This window comes from Ailuropoda melanoleuca, chromosome 11, assembly GCF_002007445.2.
Source record: "Ailuropoda melanoleuca isolate Jingjing chromosome 11, ASM200744v2, whole genome shotgun sequence".
NCBI classification, from domain to species: Eukaryota; Metazoa; Chordata; class Mammalia; order Carnivora; family Ursidae; genus Ailuropoda; species Ailuropoda melanoleuca.
The window spans coordinates 13,872,036-13,890,494 of NC_048228.1; the positions used below are offsets into that span (position 1 = coordinate 13,872,036).

The 18,459-nt window shown below is 38.4% G+C and overlaps 1 protein-coding gene across 5 annotated transcripts in view; it reads left to right on the forward strand.

The window, feature by feature from the left end:
- Positions 1-18,459, forward strand: part of PDE5A (phosphodiesterase 5A) — a 136,443-nt gene that overhangs the window by 54,242 nt on the left and 63,742 nt on the right. For all 5 annotated transcript variants that reach the window (XM_019808688.2, XM_019808690.2, XM_034671297.1 and 2 more), the window contains 4 exons: positions 2,742-2,813; positions 4,456-4,545; positions 6,888-7,025; positions 9,070-9,137. In XM_019808688.2, the coding sequence (XP_019664247.1) occupies positions 2,742-2,813; positions 4,456-4,545; positions 6,888-7,025; positions 9,070-9,137 (368 nt within the window). The remainder of the gene's footprint in view (positions 1-2,741; positions 2,814-4,455; positions 4,546-6,887; positions 7,026-9,069; positions 9,138-18,459) is intronic.

Consider the following 18,459-nt stretch of genomic DNA (forward strand, 5'->3'; position numbering starts at 1 on the left):
CAAGCAGGGGGGAGTGGGAGAGGAAGAAGCAGGCTCATAGCAGAGGAGCCTGATGTGGGGCTCGATCCCATAACGCCAGGATCACGCCCTGAGCCAAAGGCAGACGCTTAACGACTGTGCCACCCAGGCACCCCTGAAGTGCTCTTCTCAAATGAAGTAGCTGCAGACCCATGGGGAACAGGCCATGCTTTGGTTCTGCTCACTGACCCACCTCTAAAACATTGACCCCTTCTCCCAGCTCTCCCATCCCATGCCAGGCAGTCCGCAGATCACTGACTAGGTTAAGGGTATCTGTAGCCTGTAGCCTTGGACCACGGGGGCTCTGCCCTCATTCTCAAGGGACTCTAGTGATCTAAACTGACCATTGTGACTTTTACTAGTCTTGATTTCAGAAAAGACATAATGCAGCTGATTTTCCTCTTTTCTTTTAAGACTTGGAAATTAACTGTCGTCTCACTGTCAATTTGTAGTGATGCCATGATCGGCTAAAATGCTAATCCAGTTTGATTGGTGACCATCTTAAAAACAACTTGTTTTTTGTGTCTTTATATTTTCGAATGAGCAGGAACTTTGTCTTTACTTTATTTGCTTAGTACTTGCCCCACACAGCTCCACATGCACATAGTGCATCAATATATACTTTTTTACGCTGTGTAATTATCTGAGAAGGTTTGCATCAGAGTCTTTTTATCTGTTTGTAAACTTATCTTTCTTAAAATGAAGATTTAAAATTTAAGTCTTTCTTTTATAAAACCATTTATTAGGAGAAATAAAAACTCAAATGTTATCATTTCTGAGAAGCTGCTGCCTCTTTGACCCATGTATGCGGCCCCTTCTGTGCTCTTTGCAGCTTGTGGACACCTGTGCCATCCAACTGATGTGTGCTTTAATTGTATGTGTAGGTATCACCTGTCTGACTCTGAGCTCCTTCAGAGTAGTCTTTCTCCCAGTTTTTATCACTCCTCAGTACGTAGTGGGCACCTCAATATCTGTTGGGGGAATGAATGAACACTTGAAATAACCAAGTTATACTGGTACCACCCTATGTCAGACCCTGGTGACCCTCAAGTGCCTCCTGTCACTTATACTCAAGTGAACATGGCTATCTGCAATCCAGACGGTTTTTTACCTTAGACAAAAGTTTTTTTTTATGAATTTAGTCAATGAGATTAGAGCATCTAGAAATCTGTTAGCCATTTTCAAGAGCTAAAGAGTGTACAAAAATAAGGGGAAAGTTGGACCAAGGACAATTAAAAAGGTACAGGATAATTGGAAAATTTGCTTTTTTTTTTAAACATCCCTTTACTTTGCATGGGCCGTGGAGGAAAGGTGTTGAGATGACCAGGAAACTACATCAGGCAAGACTCCATTTCCCCTTCCTTTTCTGCTATCTTAGCAGGGAATTTTATATCCTATTCTTAGAGCCAAGGGACTTAGAAGGAGCTGAGAGAAAAAAGGATGGGCCATATATACAAAGCCAAGGACTTTATATTCCTAAAGTGTAACCAGTTAGGGGATAATAGCTTATCCCACTGATGTTAAATCACAGAAGGAGGGAGAGAGTAGAATTTATAAGAGGAGAGAGGAAGAAAGTTAAGTTTTGAAGGCCTTTAAAACACTCACACAATAACCCAACTGAAGTTGGAACTAAACAGGTAAGTAACATACAGAAAGATGAGAAAGTTCTTCCACTGTTCCTAAACCTTTTGTGGAAATTCAAAACCTATTCCCAGAGTTTTAGTTCAGTCTTCTCAAGATATAGTTTATCTTTGATCCATTTGAAGTAAGACTCAGCCTGCTAATTCCTGTGTTGGTTTTTCAAGAAAACCTTCTCTCCCAAAAACAAATCTATTGAAGGTAAAATAATTTTTAAGGTCAGAGGTTTCAAGAGAAGTTGGACTACCCCCACAACATTAGGAATTATTTTTCACTCTAATTGGCCACTGGGTCCTGTTTCATTTTTAGTAAAAGAGCATTTTTAGCCCATTTGAAATAGTAAATTTAAAGCCAATATAAAATATTTATCTTATATTTAATTTGAATGTGATAGAAATTGATGGTTTATTTTGTATCCAAAAACCTTGAAAAATATTCATTTAAAATGTGGTTGCGAATAACTTTTCTCACAATGCAGGGTGAAATCACAGAACCAAAAATAGTGGGACCCAAGAAATTGGCAACATTTGAATTCTTGGGAGCAAAAAAGGATGTATGACAGATAACTAGTTCAAATGCTTAGGGATTTTGTTTTGGTTTCGTAGCTTATTGTTATTTTAAAGCACAATAGAAATTCCTTTATAAACACATGTTTATAAACACGCTTTCTTCCTGCAGTCCATCACAGCCCAAGCTGCCTCTAAAGACACATAGGGCTTCTGAGGTTCTTTCTCCACTCGACTCCACCATGTCATCTCCAGCTCTCCTCTTTATGCTTTAGATTCTCTCTTAAAACTTGATCAAAACGCACTCTGTTTCTCTCTTAATTCAGTTGTTTTTGGCGGAAATATTTCCCTTCCGCACTTTCACCTGAATGATTCCTGCTTATCTCTCAGGCCTCAGCTAGGGGAGGGTATCTCCTCCGGTCCGTTTTCTGTGATACCCTTTCTTCCTCCTCATCACACAAATATTTTGTGAGATTAGAAGAAATTCTGTGGAATTCAAAAGAAAGCGAAATTTATACCAAGTGAATTTATACCCATAATTATAGCCAATGAAACTACCACTTTTTTCTCCTAATCCAGGTTGTTGGTGTAGCCCAGGCCATCAACAAGAAATCGGGAAATGGTGGGACATTCACTGAAAAAGATGAAAAGGTACCAAAACTTGTGTCTGACATGATGTCCATTTAGGAAGATGTATTTTCTTTATAGTGTACAGACCTCTAGAATTAGCTGTAGCTGAAATTGTTGATTGGAAAAACCATTATGCTTTAAAATGATCTGAAATGTTCAAAAGTGTCTTTTGCTAAATACATCACTGCTAAATACAGTGCTGACGGGTAGTAGTGGGAGTCAGTCCTCAGAAGCCCCCCAACTCCCTCCTCACTGTGCCGCCAAGCCTCCCTAGGGCTGTGTGTGTGTTGGGGCCATCCGGAGGGTGACACGGTATTTTAACTATCCTATTTACCTTTCATCACTGCTATAAAGAAATTCAACACTGAGTAAAAACCCCCAAAGCATTGCTCCAAGTTCAGCACTCCAGGTTGGCTAAAAATTGGAGTTGCCTCCTGGTGAAGCAAATTTCAGAATGTTTTATAAGCTTTGCACTCAGACGGTGGGGCGCCAAGGTGTGAATTCAGGCTGGGTGATGTGAATTTAGCTTCAGAAAGAGCAGCAGTCAGCATTATTTTATTACTCTTCTCATCCAGCTCTGAAGGAATACATGCCCTACACCACATCGACATGCCTTCCATGTAAGGGTGGAAGCCCCTAAACCTGGTTATAACTTCATTCTGTCAGTAGGTTTTATTATTTCTCTTCTTGAATATGTAATTATATGTATATCATGGAGTCCAATGAATTCTTCTTGTTCAAGCCTGTTGCTATTTAAGTCACTCCCCTGAAAATTAGTAGGAGCTTTTGGAAGCCATTCAAACAAGACAGAGTTATTTTTGTATCCATGGTGTAGGCTGTATTGGCACTTGTGTGGGTCCCCATGTCTTAACTGCTTCAGAACATAGCAAAGTACCTTTTTAAATCAGTGTTCTAGACATCTAGACTCCTATTCTGTTAATGACACCTGAGAATATTTGGTGGGGAGCATGGTTCTAGATTGGCTTTATATTTGATCATTTGTTTGTAGTCCACTAATGTAAACCCCTGTTGAAAGATTTCCCTTTCAGGCTGTATCATATCTTGGCAAAATAACTCTATGATTGTGAATAAAGTTTGCCATGGAAAGACCTATTTTAATCAGTAATTAATATAATTGCGAGCATATCACCTTAGAATAGTATAATAAGGATGACAGATCCATGTTAAAACATATTTAAGCTAATATTTTATACAACTTTATATGAGACCATTGCCAATATTCTCAATTAAGTGTGTTAGCTTTCGTTTGCCCCAGTAATGAGTTACAGGCTATTTATATAGCCTCAGCACAGATCCAACTCTTAATATCATTCAGAGACTACACCAAGTTTTGCATAGAGTGAATTTCAATTTCCAGTGTTATAAAGAGATCTGTGTCCTACTCCCTTCCCTCTTCTCCTTGTTAACTTGTAACGAATGTATGACTTTAGGAGACTGTGTTCATGCTTGTCATCTATTTGCTGTGCTAGTTAGCTAACACTTGCTTTGCATCTGTTCTAAATTTCGTGCAGAATTAACATGTACCCTTTGGGTTTCTAATATTAATTTCAACTGTAAACATTTTTGGGTGCCTTTTGTGTTTCAGGCAATATAACAAGACCGTTTTGTAGACAGTTCTTAATTTGTCTTACCTGTTTCCTAGGACTTTGCTGCTTACTTGGCGTTTTGTGGTATTGTTCTTCATAACGCTCAACTCTATGAGACGTCACTGCTGGAGAACAAGAGAAATCAGGCAAGTCTGATTACTAAAGAGAGAGTATAGAAATTGTTTCTTTACTTGTTAAATTTTTATCCAAGTAATATATGTGTATGATTAAAAAATCCAGTTAATATTTTAGCTGTATCTTTTAATAATTATTTCCATTTTCTATTTTCCTTGCTCTGTTACTTTAACACTGTTAGACAATATTCATTAACAGATGTGGATTTATTTGATTTATACCACTCATTACTTGCCATTATCCTCATCCTACCAATATCATTATGTCTGTTTAAGTTACTGAATGGACTGCATTTGTCATATTAAATAAGGCTTTTAGTTCTTGCTCTATCAACTAGAGACATCATCTCATGATTCCGTGCCTTGTAAAATGAGGATTTTAGCATGCCTCATCTCTCCTTCCCCACTGCCACTCCTTACCTCTGCTTTTCCCATCTGGACTTTTCTTGTTGCCCATGACAATTTTATATATATATATATATATATATATAGTTCTACAACCATGGTTAGCTTTTAGTAAGCTTTGTCTAGTTTAATTCTAAAGTGTGATTTAAAATAAAGTGTTTATAAGTACCATAATATGTAAATGTTGTTCATATTACATTTGTTATACAACTTTTAGTTTTTCCTCATGTTTCTGAATTCTGTTCTTTTTTTTTTTTTCCCCTTCAACTATTTGCTCTGTTGTAGCCTCGTGTCATTGGTTTTTTCCCCAAACTCCCCATTATTTAGGCATTCTGTTGAGTTCTTTTTTTTTGAAGATCTCCAACCTGAGGTTCTCTTTTGTTTCTCTTCCAAACTAAGCTGTTTCTCCCCGTGCCTGCTGCACAGGTGTCAACATAGAATTTTCTTTCACTGCTTTCTCAGAAGGACTCCACTGGTTATCCACTGGATCCCATAACTTCTTCTTTCTCAGTTTATGTCCTTATTTTATTGCAGCATGTTCTCAAATAATTACTTGAGAAAGCATATTGATCAGGTAAGTTTTCTGAGTCCTTGCAAAGTATGAAAATGCCTGTTGTACCATCCTACCACTTTGCCTGGGTATAAAATTCCAAATTGAAAAATCAGTTTCTCAGAATTTAGAGTGGTGCTTTGTCTTCTGACTAGCATCCATTGTTGTTATGATTCTTGGCTCTGGGTAGATGTTTTCTTCTGTTTTGTTTTTTGCTTTCGTCCGTAAACTTTTCAGATCCTTTCTCTCTCTGCTTTTATAACTTCATTTTATAGTATGACTCTTTTTCTCATTCATCTTGCTGGTACCTGGTCATCCCTTTCCATCTGGAGACTTAAGCCCTGCCTTTTTATGTAATTCGTTTTCATTATTTCTTTGATAATCCCTCTCTCCCACCTTCCATTTTCTCTTTCTAGAACTTGTGCTATTAAGATATCGGATCTTCCGTTGCTTTTGACTGCCGTAGCTTCCTAACTGTTCTCCTGCTCCGTTCTTGCCACCCATTAATCCAGTCCCCATCTCTACAAGCACAGCTGCAAGCCCGTCACTTTCTTCCTGCAGTCCATCACAGCCCAAGCTGCCTCTAAAGACACATAGGGCTTCTGAGGTTCTTTCTTCACTCGACTCCGCCATGTCATCTCCAGCTCTCCTCTTTACGCTTTAGATTCTCTCTTAAAACTTGATCAAAACGCACTCTGTTTCTCTCTTAATTCAGTTGTTTTTGGTGCAAATATTTCCCTTCCCCACTTTCACCTGAATGATTCCTGCTTATCTCTCAGGCCTCAGCTAGGAGGGTATCTCCTCTGGTCCGTTTTCTGTGATACCCTTTCTTCCTCCTCATCACACAAATATTTTGTGAGCTTAGAAGAAATTCTGTGGAATTCAAAACAAAGTGAAATTACCAGGAAAAACACAAAAGGAGCTCTTAAAACTTTGTTTTGGGCGATATTTACTGTGCTCTGTGAAAATGCTGATAAATGTTGATCTTAGAAGTTGGGAACAACAGCAATGTCAGTGTGTTTTATGCATCAGATGCCGTTCAGAATGCTTTATGAATGTTTGCTTCTTTAGTCCTCACGATAGTCCTGCGATTTGGTATTACTTGTACTGTTATCCCCATTTCTAAGGAGCTGGTCCTCCATCACAAAGCTCGCAGAAAGGAAAGGCAGGATTAAAAACTGATGATGCTGGTTTTAGAGTCTGTGATTGTGCCACTGTACTGACATCAGTACAGAAGCTCTGTTAGTAAATAGAGACTTACGTATTTAATGCCTGAATGCAAATTTGCTGGTAACATGTTAGATTATAAATAAATAACTTATAAACCCTATAAATGATTGTATTGCTTTAATAATTACAAATAATTATTAAGTAGTAAGCTCTAAATTTTCCTCTCTAGGTGCTGCTTGACCTTGCTAGCTTAATTTTTGAAGAACAACAATCATTAGAAGTAATTCTAAAGAAGATAGCTGCCACTATTATCTCTTTCATGCAGGTGCAGAAATGCACCATTTTCATAGTGGATGAAGATTGCTCCGTGAGTACAGAGTATGACTTTTTTATTTTTAGAAAGACAGAAATTATATTCCTTAAAGCGCTGCTTTTAAACCTCATGTTAGCCTCAGATCTCTCTGAACCCCCGACTGTATACAGTTGTTTATGCAGAACCAGTCAGTGTATGAGCTGTTCTGGTTGAAAGAGGGTAGAGGTGAGGTTGGAGGATGCCTTCACCTTTGCGTCCCTCCCTAAGTGGTTACCTTGGGAATGTCCTGTGTGCTGTTTTTGTCTACAGTACCTTGACAGAGTAATACCTTGTCATTACTGTATGCAGACCTGTTGTGGTCAGCAATAGTGGTGCCCTGGTTGCCAAGAATAAATAGACCCCCATTCTGAATGGGCTGGGTATAACATTTTCTTTTATCAGAAATCGTTTAGAAACCAATAGAGGTAGTATTATTAGAGGTGCCTATTAGTCCTTAATCCTTTACCAACAATGGAAAACCACAAACTTAAACCACACACTGTTTTAATTGGTGGATTTCAGTCCATTGATGTGTAACATAAAGAAACAGATGTGTGTGGAAAGATGGAGTGTTCTCATTGAGTGCTGGTTCCTTCTAGACAGGCCAGTTGAGGTTGCGGTTAGAATCAGAGCTCCTAGCCGAAGGCAATTTTCCTTTATGCAGTTTCTTTCCCTTTTTAACCTATGAACCACTGTTCCTGGGATATTTCTTTTTGATGTCATTGTTTATTTTCTTTTTTCTTTAGACCCTGAGAATAGGCTCTTCCTTGATGGGTTAGGAAAGAGAGTGGGGATCACCACCACTTGTGTGGTCAGCTGTAATCCATATATGATATTCGAATTGATGGGTTTTGGGAAAGTAGAATAATAAAAGATACATAATACTTACATTAAAATTTTAAAAATTGTTTTCAATAGTAAGACTGTAGTATATGACTCAACCTTATCCCAGTCATTTTCTGTGTGTGTCCCTGTCTCATTCTCATTAACTGGATATCAAATGAGACTATACCGTGCTATAAGGTAATCAGTATTCTTATAGTTATTATTTCATATTTTAAATGGGTTGTAAAGTCCCTAATATGGAGATGATTACGAGTAGCTATCCTTTTAAAGTTCAGGTCAGAATTCATTAACGCAGTAAGTCAATTTACAATTTTTGCTCTGTGACCTGTTCTTTAGCACTTAATTTTTGAAAGTTATATGTAAGGCACTCCTTTTTTAGACAACTTAAATATCACTTTAATTAGCATTCAGCTCATGCTTTTACTAGTTGACATCTATCACGGCAGCGGCTGACTTGGGCCATTGGTGCTTCGAAGTATAGCTCAGCAATATGCCCATCGATATATTGTGCTCACTTTTTAACAACTTAATTTGTTAGGTTTAGGAATCAAGTGACTCGATGTTCATTTATATTTTAACTTTTTGATTAAAATTATTTCAACGACGTGAGCAAAAATCCAAATGTAAGCGAGAAAAATACAGTCCTCTGTTCTTCCCTCCCCAAATTAAACTAGTATCATTGTTTTATTTCTGTGTTTCCCTCCAATTCTTTATTCAGTTGTAAATACAGCATGGGTATGAATATGTATTCTGGTTTTTAATGTGATTTCCAAAGTACTTCTCTATGTTGCTAAAATCTTCACAATTATTTCCATTAAATATTCATAAAATATTACTGAATTGCATGTCTTTAAAAAGATCTAACAGCAGCTATCAGTGTATGCGTAAAAGCTAAAACATGAGAATATTGAATAAATACGGAGAAGTTTGAAGCTAACATATTCATTAATACCTGCTAGAAAAACAAAACCCAAGTAATACGCAAATGAGCATTTTTGCCAGTGAATATCAGAAACATTAAGAACATGAGAAGCTGACTTGAGGCTGTCAGGCAGTGAGTAACTTGTGTCAGTTTAGTCTGAGAATAAGTTCAAAAAATATCACAAGTATTGATGTCTTCCGTCAGTTCCACCAACTTGCATGTGTGTGTCTAGATAGATATCATTACAGTGTCAAACTTACTTCTCAGTCTGTGTTGTCGCTCTGTTTTCAGGATTCTTTTTCTAGTGTGTTTCACATGGAGTGTGAGGAATTAGAAAAATCGCCAGATACTTTAACAAGGTAAAGTAACTCACTCTCTGTCTTAATCACAAGTAAGCTGACCCTTGAACAACATGATCGGAGCTGTGTGGGTTCACTGAGAGATGGGGTTTTTTTTTTTTATAAATATAGTACATTATTATGGATGTATTTTCTCTTTCTTAAATGATTTTCTTAGTAACATTTTCTTTTCTCTAGCCTACTTTATTGTAAGAATACAGTATATAATTCATATAGCATACAAAATATATGTCTATGGACTGTACATGTTATCGGTAAGGCTTCTGGTCAACAGTAGGCTATTGGTTAAGTTTTGGGGGAGTCAAAAGTTGGATGTGGATTTTTGACTATGTGGGGTGTTGGCACTGCCACATTGTTTAAGCCAGTATATGTAATGCTCACTAAAGGGTTATTTCATGACCTGTTTAATTTAAGACATAGAAGCTACAGGCTGCTTCCCCTGACGTTCAATAATTTTATTTGTGAAAATACTTTAGTATTTGATGACAGAGTTCCAGGGTTTTTTCCCCTACAGTTGACCTATAGGAGAATTCCTAATGTAGTGAATGGTGTCCAAATTAGGATAGGCCTGGGTATGTTATTTTTGTGAACTGGCTCACTTAAGATCCATAAGTCTGTATTGCAGTTTTATGTTTAGTTGAATATTGGACTGTCACTGGAAATTTGATAGGCTTCTGAACAAACTTCTCTTTGAGTCTGCTCTGATTTAGAATCAGCCATGAGGATTTAATTAATAATAGAAGGAAGCCTATGATCCCAGTCACACCAATACATATACCCAATGGCTAGAATCAAACCAGATCTCTATTGCAGTTCATTTCTTTATCATGTTTTTTGTAATTCAAAAATTTGTATTAATTTTTGTTGTTAATTATCACTTGGATAATAGAAAGTATTGATATGATTGAGGTTAGAGATATCATTACCCCAATTTTCTTTGTGCTTTTTGAAGAACTTTGGAAAGGATTTAGAGTAAGCTACCAAATGTTCTTTCTCAGATTCCCTTTTTCACCCTTAGCAAGAAACTGGTGTTGTTTGTTTAAGTGATAGGATATTCTAAAGAAGGCAAGTCTGCCAGGATAAAGTGGCAGGAATTCTTCGGTCTAGTGCTGTTTATCATAATTTTCATTTGTTTCAAATTATTTCACTTCCTAAAATCACTTGTCTCAAATTATTTTATCCCTAATTATTGATGTTATATCTAAAAGCTTCATATGATCATGGAAATACAGCATTGTCTTAACTTTACTATTTGATATTAAAGTTTCATATTTTTTTCACTACAGTTGACCTATTGGAGCATTCTTTCATTTAGTGGGTGGTGTTGCAATTAGTACAGTCCTCAGTAACCAAGCTCTTTGGTGGTGGTGCTTTAAAAATAACCTCTGTCCAAATCTAAACTATAGAGCATCCTATAAGATAACTGGCCTGGTCTTTTAAAAAAATCAATGTCATTGAACAAAATGGAAGGAAGGACTGTCTTGGGCACAACAGCCAAACACAATGCATAAATCTTGGTTGGATTCTCATTAAAACAACTACCAATCGGGGCGCCTGGGTGGCACAGTGGTTAAGCGTCTGCCTTCAGCTCAGGGCGTGATCCCGGCGTTATGGGATCGAGGCCCCACGTCAGGCTCCTCTGCTATGAGCCTGCTTCTTCCTCTCCCACTCCCCCTGCTTGTGTTCCCTCTCTCGTTGGCTGTCTCTATCTCTGTCAAATAAATAAAATAAAAATCTAAAAAAAAAAAAAACAACTACCAATGAACAGTTTTTGAGAACAATTGGAAATCTTAATATGGATTAGGTAGCAGATAGTTGATGGGGAATTACTGTTACTTTTCTTTGGAAATAGGAAGATACTGTGGTTAGTAGGAAACTGTTTTTATTTTTAGGAGATTCATCCTGGTGTATTTAAGGACGAAATATTAGGATGTCTGCACCTTACTTTAAAATGGTTCAGCCAAAGATAAATAAGTAAATATATCTAAATTTCATGTATTTAAACAAATAAGTATATTCACACAAACATATGTAGGTAAAACAAATAGGTAAAACATTAAAAATTGTTGAATCTAGAGTAGGGTATTCATTTTACTTTCCACTTTCTTGTATATTTCAAGATGTTCATAAAAAATTAGAAGAAAGTGTTTGTAATAAAAAATTGGAAACAAAATGAAAATCTTCTCTTAGATCATGTAAAGCAGAATTTCAAAGCACAATCGCCTGAGTTTACAGCTACCTTCAAGAACAGAATACTGTAGTGCACAGCCTGGTTTCCTCGAACCCTCTTAAGACGGACCCCAGGATCAGTGTGAGGTCTGCAGACCTGTCTTCCATCCTCTTCTTTTTCCCTTCATCCTCTCTCATGTGCCCTAGCCTCATGTCTTCCCTCATCCAGATGGAGGAAGTGTTGACCACGGTGACTTAAAGTTGAATTGGTTGGGGCGCCTGGGTGGCATAGCGNTGGGTGGCACAGCGGTTAAGCGTCTGCCTTCGGCTCAGGGCGTGATCCCGGCGTTACGGGATCGAGCCCCACATCAGGCTCCTCCGCCATGAGCCTGCTTCTTCCTCTCCCACTCCCCCTGCTTGTGTTCCCTCTCTCGCTGGCTGTCTCTATCTCTGTCGAATAAATAAATAAAATCTTTAAAAAAAAAATAAAAAATAAAGTTGAATTGGTTAAGCGATTCTGTGTAAATCAAGACTCATTACTTCTAGAATATATTTCAACAGTCTGATACAATGAAATACATTTTCTCTGATTAAAAGAATTTGAGGAATTAGCAAAGGGGCAGTTGTAACTGTGGGGGCAGATGGGGAATTCATTTGACTCTGGTACACCTGACTTAGGCCTTTTTTGCTGACTTGGGCCTGGTGTGTGTAGTCTAAAGTAGATAAACCATGTAATCACTAGAGATTTTTTTTCTACCTGGAGTTTTTCATTCACAAAGTTAAAATTGAGTAGCTGACCCCCTGCTTCCCTCTCGGCATTGCCGGTCATGACAAGTATCTGTCCCATTTCCATGTGTATTCTTTTCTAAGCCCCTCTGTGTGCCATTGTATTTTCTGCATATTGGACATTTAGTTTTAGTTTGTATCGAGTCCTTTTTGAATATGTGATAAGCCCATGTCCTGGTGTGTATGTGTGTATCCCCTTTAAATGCTGGTATCTCCTGCCTACGTGAGTAATGAAGTTTCTTATTCCTAGGAAGAACATAAGTATAATTTTGATTTCATGATGCTATGACATTTTTGTTGCTTTTTATAAAGAATGTTTTAGAAAGCTTCTAGATAGGGGTACCTGGGTGGCACAGCGGTTAAGCGTCTGCCTTCGGCTCAGGGCGTGATCCCGGCGTTACGGGATCGAGCCCCACATCAGGCTCCTCCGCCATGAGCCTGCTTCTTCCTCTCCCATTCCCGCTGCTTGTGTTCCCTCTCTCGCTGGCTGTCTCTATCTCTGTCGAATAAATAAATAAAATCTTTAAAAAAAAAAAAGAAAGCTTCTAGATAAGACACCTGCAAATATTTCAGTCTTTTACTTTTCAGATTGCATAATGAATTGCTACATGTATGAATATAGACATATATATTTTATGTGTTTACATATATCCATAGATATGATACTAAATATTAAAAGTATAAAATGGAATGATAATATGATATGAAAGTAACATATATGACATAAACGATATAAAATGACCATATATGGAATTTAAGAAACAAATGAACAAACAAAATAGAAAAGAGACAAACCAGAAAACAGATTTTTTTTTTTTAAAGATTCTATTTATTTATTTGACAGAGATAGAGACAGCCAGCGAGAGAGGGAACACAAGCAGAGGGAGTGGGAGAGGAAAAAGCAGGCTCATAGCAGAGGAGCCTGATGTGGGGCTCGATCCCACAACGCCGAGATCACGCCCTGAGCCGAAGGCAGATGCCTAACCGCTATGCCACCCAGGCCCCCCCAGAAAACAGATTCTTAAATACAGAGAATAAATTGGTGGTTGCCAGAGGGGAGGTGGGTGAGGGGATGGGTGAAATAGATAAAAGGGATTAGGAGTGCACTTATCTTGATGAGCGCTGAGAAGCTTATGGAATTGTTGAATCATATTGTACACCTGAAACTAATATAATATATTATACTTGAATTAAAAAATTAAGATCAAGAAAAAGTATAAAATGATGAGTTATCTAGATTTAACTTTGAATATTTGTACAGCAGCATAAATCTGTATATTTACATTTTATGTATTGGCATTTTGATTTTATTACAAATTCAGCCTGGTCCTCTAATTTCTAAGGGTAGCTAAAGTCCATTTGGTATGATAGTGACCTCTACTGGTAAATATGCATTTAAAAAAATGTAGTCGTGATTTATTTCTGATGAATACTGTGTTCCCTCTCTGTAGACAAAATAGAAGGTATTTTTCCATTTATTTTTTTAATCATTCCAAGATAGTCTTAGTATAAAGATATTTTTATAAAGGATAAAGAGGTCAGTATGATTAACTTAAAAGAGTAATTTAATGGATCATTTTAACTGATTCATTAACTAATTTTACAGTATTGAAAAGTATTCACTAATGCCTTGTATCAGCTAAACATTTTAAAGTTAGCCTTTATACTAATGATACAATAAAAGGCCTTTAATTGATGTAAATATTTTTTATTATTTTAATAAAAATTAGATATGAGGCCTAGTTTTGCCACACGTCTGAATTAAAAATGATGTGTAGTGACTTCAGCATTTTGACAAAGGACTAAACTGATATTGACACTTCACCAGCAGACTATTACATTGCTAAAATGGTTTATTGATAGAATTCAGGACTCTCCGATGCTCATTCTTAAACACTTTGCCAATCCAAACACTCTCCCACGAGATGAAATGCTAGGCAATTTTATGATGTCAGCAGTAGCAAATCATTCTTTTAGACCAGTCATTTCAGTTGAAAAGCATGGCTCATTTGGTATTTGTCTAACCAACCCACAAATTATCCTTTATAAATCAAAATAACACATTGAAGACAGATTTGCAATGTTAAGTGTAAAACTAAAAAATAAATATTCAGGGTGAACGTTATACTTGATCATCAGAATCATATCGTCAGGGAGATAAAGCACAGGAAGGCGTTGGGGACTTGGGTTGCCTATAAATTTCAGAAGGGAAGCTAGCTCATTTCCAGATGGTAAGAGGTTTTGGAATTTCTGTGCTTTGATTCATAAGAGCCACCCAATTAGAAGGGAAAAAATGATATTTTACTGCTGTTATTCCATGTCAGTTAACTTGATGTTAATTTATAAATGCACGTTTTTATCATAAAATGACAAATGCATAGAATTAATTCTTGAAGCTCACTGTCCTGGAATATGTATACTAGTAACACTGTAAAAAGTAGTAAAAAGGTTTTTACTACTTTAAAAAACTACATACTGAGTAGAAAAAAGAGTGTAGACTCTGAAGTCAGACTGATTGAAATTTAAGTTCCACCACTTACTAGCTGTGGGGCATTTTGTAAACGAATTAACCTCCCGAAGCCTCAATTTCTTCATCTGTAAAATGGGGATACTGAGAGCAGAATTGTAGTAAGGACTAAATGAGATCATGCACGCAAAATGCTCCAGAAAATTTCTGGCACGTAGTACGTACTAAGTCAGTGTTGGCTGTTATTTCTATGTCTCTGATGTGTTTTTTTCTGTCTTTGTTTACATAGCCTGCAGTGATTCCCATTTAGTTCTAAAGCACAAAAATGTCTCAGTGAGCCCCAGCTCCGTGTCCCTGTCTTCCCAGTACATTCCACTGATAGCCACTGTGCAAAAAGTCCAAGTCCTCCAAGAAGCAAATGCCAAGACTGAATTAAATGTGCAAGAAATGTATTAGGGGAAATCCCCCGTGAGGATAAAAGGGGACAGAGCTAGTAGACCTCTGGACCCCCACACAAGTCTGACCTAGAGAGAAAAGAGGGAAAAGAAGGGGAGTGGCGGGATGGGCCAAAGAGGTGCAGGGCAGTGGGAGCCACAGGCTTGGAGTTATGGAGTGAGTAAGTCATGTGGATGAAAGGTCCAGCACAGGCAGTGTAGTCACTGGTACTTAGTAGCGCCTGTGGTGACAGACGGTAGCTACGCTTGTGGTGAGCACAGCCCAGCATACAGAGCTGCTGAGTCCTGTGTTGTACACCTGAAACTAGTGTTCACATTGTGCGTCAACTCTACTCAGAGCGAGTGAGAGCGTGGAGGCGGCTGAAGAAGGAAGGAGTGTTTTGTAGACGTGTCCTGGACAGCTGTGCAGCTTTGAGGAAAATCTGGCAAGACTTCTGGGGAGTCCTCTAGCCGGTCCCCTGTCAGAAGAATCCCAGGTTTCGCAGGAATGGGCCTGCCTTCATATCCCTGCTGGGCTCAGTCTTCATCTAGAAGCAGCAGCGGGGGGCGTGGCCCCAGTGCCTACCTGGTCCCGGGATCTAGGACACAGCAGCTAGAGACAGCGGTCAGTTATGCTTCCTGCAGCTGGAGCTCTGAGAGGCACGTGTTTAAGGCCCCCATAATACTCCTGGTATTTTAAAAATGAGATCCCTATTCTTTGCATTGTTCTTTCAGAGTAATCCACTATCTGCCCTCGCCTAACATCTTCAGCCTGAAACCATCACTTTATTCCTAACAGTCTAACTATTTCATGCTTCCCAAATACCCGTAGATAGAACTCTTACATTTCAGAGACATGTTTTATGCTGAGGTTTTTTTTTTTTTTTTTCCCCTGCTGGAACACCCTCCCTTTCATCCCTGATGTGTTTCTCCACATTCTTAAATCTTAATCCAGCCTTTACACATTTCTCTAATGCTGCCTCTTCCCTAACCCACTCCATGTGGGTGTTACCCGTTGATCTTCTCCACATGTGTGGTGCTTGCATTTTACCAATTGCATTAGCTAGAATTAGGCTTGACTGCAAATCATAAAAGCCCCAAATGAAAGTAGCTTAAATAAACCAGGAGGCCGTATAATTACTCTCTCCTCTAGAAGCCCAGAGGTCAGCAGCCCAGGTGCTGCAGCTGTGCTCCACAAAGGCCTCGGGGCCCCAGGCACCTTGGGGCTTTCTACTCCCCTTCTGTAGGCTATGGCCCTTGCCTTCAGGGTCAGGGATACAGCTCCTCTCATCATATCCATGTTTTAAATGGGGGTAGGGGTGGGGGGCGGGGGTGGCCAGTAAAAGAAAAGGCAGAGAGCATGCACCAGCTTTCTCGTACATGAGGTTTCTAGAAGCAGCCATATTTCTTCTTGCGTCTATTGACTAGAACTTACATGATGATGTCAAACCACTAGGGTGACTGGGCAACTAGCGTTTTTTCTGGGCGGCTGTGTGTCCAGGTAAAGATGAACAGAGGGGAGTTATGGAGGGACAGCCTCTACATTGGCCTCTACCCAAATAGGACGTGCAACCGAACGGATTCGCGGTGCTGTGTCCTGGCCTCTGCTCGATTGTAAGCGCCTTGTGACAGCTACTGACCTGCATCTGCTTGTCTCCCATGTGACACTAAGGGTGCCTCTCATGGAGCTGGCACTCAATCTGTGTTTATTGAATGTGGGAACTAAGAATTCACCAGCATTTCTTAGAGAGTAAGAAACAAAATGGTATCATGTAACTTAATAAATCCTAATACTCGTTTTTCATTAAAATCATCATTAGGAAAACTGAAAATTTTAAGGAAATTAAGAAAAAAGAATTTGATTTCTATTGATTGAAAAGTAATTTAAATTACTTCTCCTTCTCTATGTGAATGCCTGTAGGTCTGATCTTACGATCTCTGGCAAGTCGCTTAACTATTTTGGGTTTCATCTGGCTCCCACTGTTAACATAATGATGGTGATAAGAATAATAAAAGTCATTAATAGTGTTGTTGTTCTTATTTTAAAAAAGATTTGAACAAGGGTATCTTCTTTCTCCTCATAACCACCATTTCATTTTTCTTATTTTTATTAAAGCTTATTTTCTTTTTCCTGAGACTTTAGCTATCTATGAATAGTTTTAAAAATTGTTTTATTAGGGGCGCCTGGGTGGCTCAGTCGTTAATCGTCTGCCTTCGGCTCAGGGTGTGATCCCGGCGTTCTGGGATCGAGTCCCACATCAGGCTCCTCCGCTGGGAGCCTGCTTCTTACTCTCCCACTCCCTCTGCTTGTGTTCCCTCTCTCGCTGGCTGTTTCTCTCTCTCTGTCAAATAAATAAATAAATTAAATATTTTAAAAAATTGTTTTATTAACCTAAATCCTGCACTTGTCTCATAACCTTTTCTTGGGATTCCACCCAGATAATGTGTGAAAGCGAAGCCACGTCCCTTTGATTTGTTGGGTAATCCGCACGCCTTCATAGATAATCAGTGTCATCTCAGGAAATGTCCATTCTGGAATTTATCTGCTCCTATGTGACTATCACCATTTGCTTTTTATTCTTTTTCACTTATATACAGTACTGGACACGGGGTCAAATTTCACCCAATTTGACCAAATTACACTTAACTAAAATGTGCAGCGAAGAGAGGAAAGGCTGAAATATCTTGGCCAGGAGTGAGGCCACAGACTTCCAGAGTCTCGGTGGAATCAGTACTGCTCAAAAGCGCCGTCCCAAGAGGCAGTTTGGTCAGGTGCGGGAGGAAGGTTGGAAGATAGGGAAAATATTGTAACTCGGAGAACTTAGAACAAGTGGACATTTTTCCCGAGGCATGTATTTTATTTTGAAATATCTCTCACTATTAGCCTCTCCTTTTTCTTCAGTTAGTGATATTACAATCAAGATAGGCATAGCCTTATAATTTGAGTAATTTCCACAACCTGACACTCTTTGCCCAATTCATCCCCATCACTAGGGAACATGTAAAGTTTCCTGATGTAAAAACATGTTGTATCTTGTTTTTCCAGCTGCGGCCCTGGCATTGTGCTTATGTACCCTCTGACATCCGATTAATCTTTAATATTCAGCCTTTTAAGCAAGAAACAGGGAAAAAACTGGGAAAAATATTGTAAGCTCAAGAAAGTGTTTTGAAAAAGATACATTTTTTCATTTAATAAAGTATCCCAAAGCAAAAAAAAAGAAGAGGGAAAAATCTTAATAAAATTCTTCCAGGCATGCTTGATTTTCCCCCTGGTTTGAAATGTGTAAACGATTATTGTGATGGATAAAGTAAATAATTGAGGAAGTAAAACAGGCACTAGACCCTAGTCATTCTATAATCTGATGAAAAAAGAAGACATGAAGGAAAACTCATACAGATTTTACACAAATGGCACAAAAATCAACATGCCCGTTAACAGTGGTAGTAGCATTACTTAACTGCATTT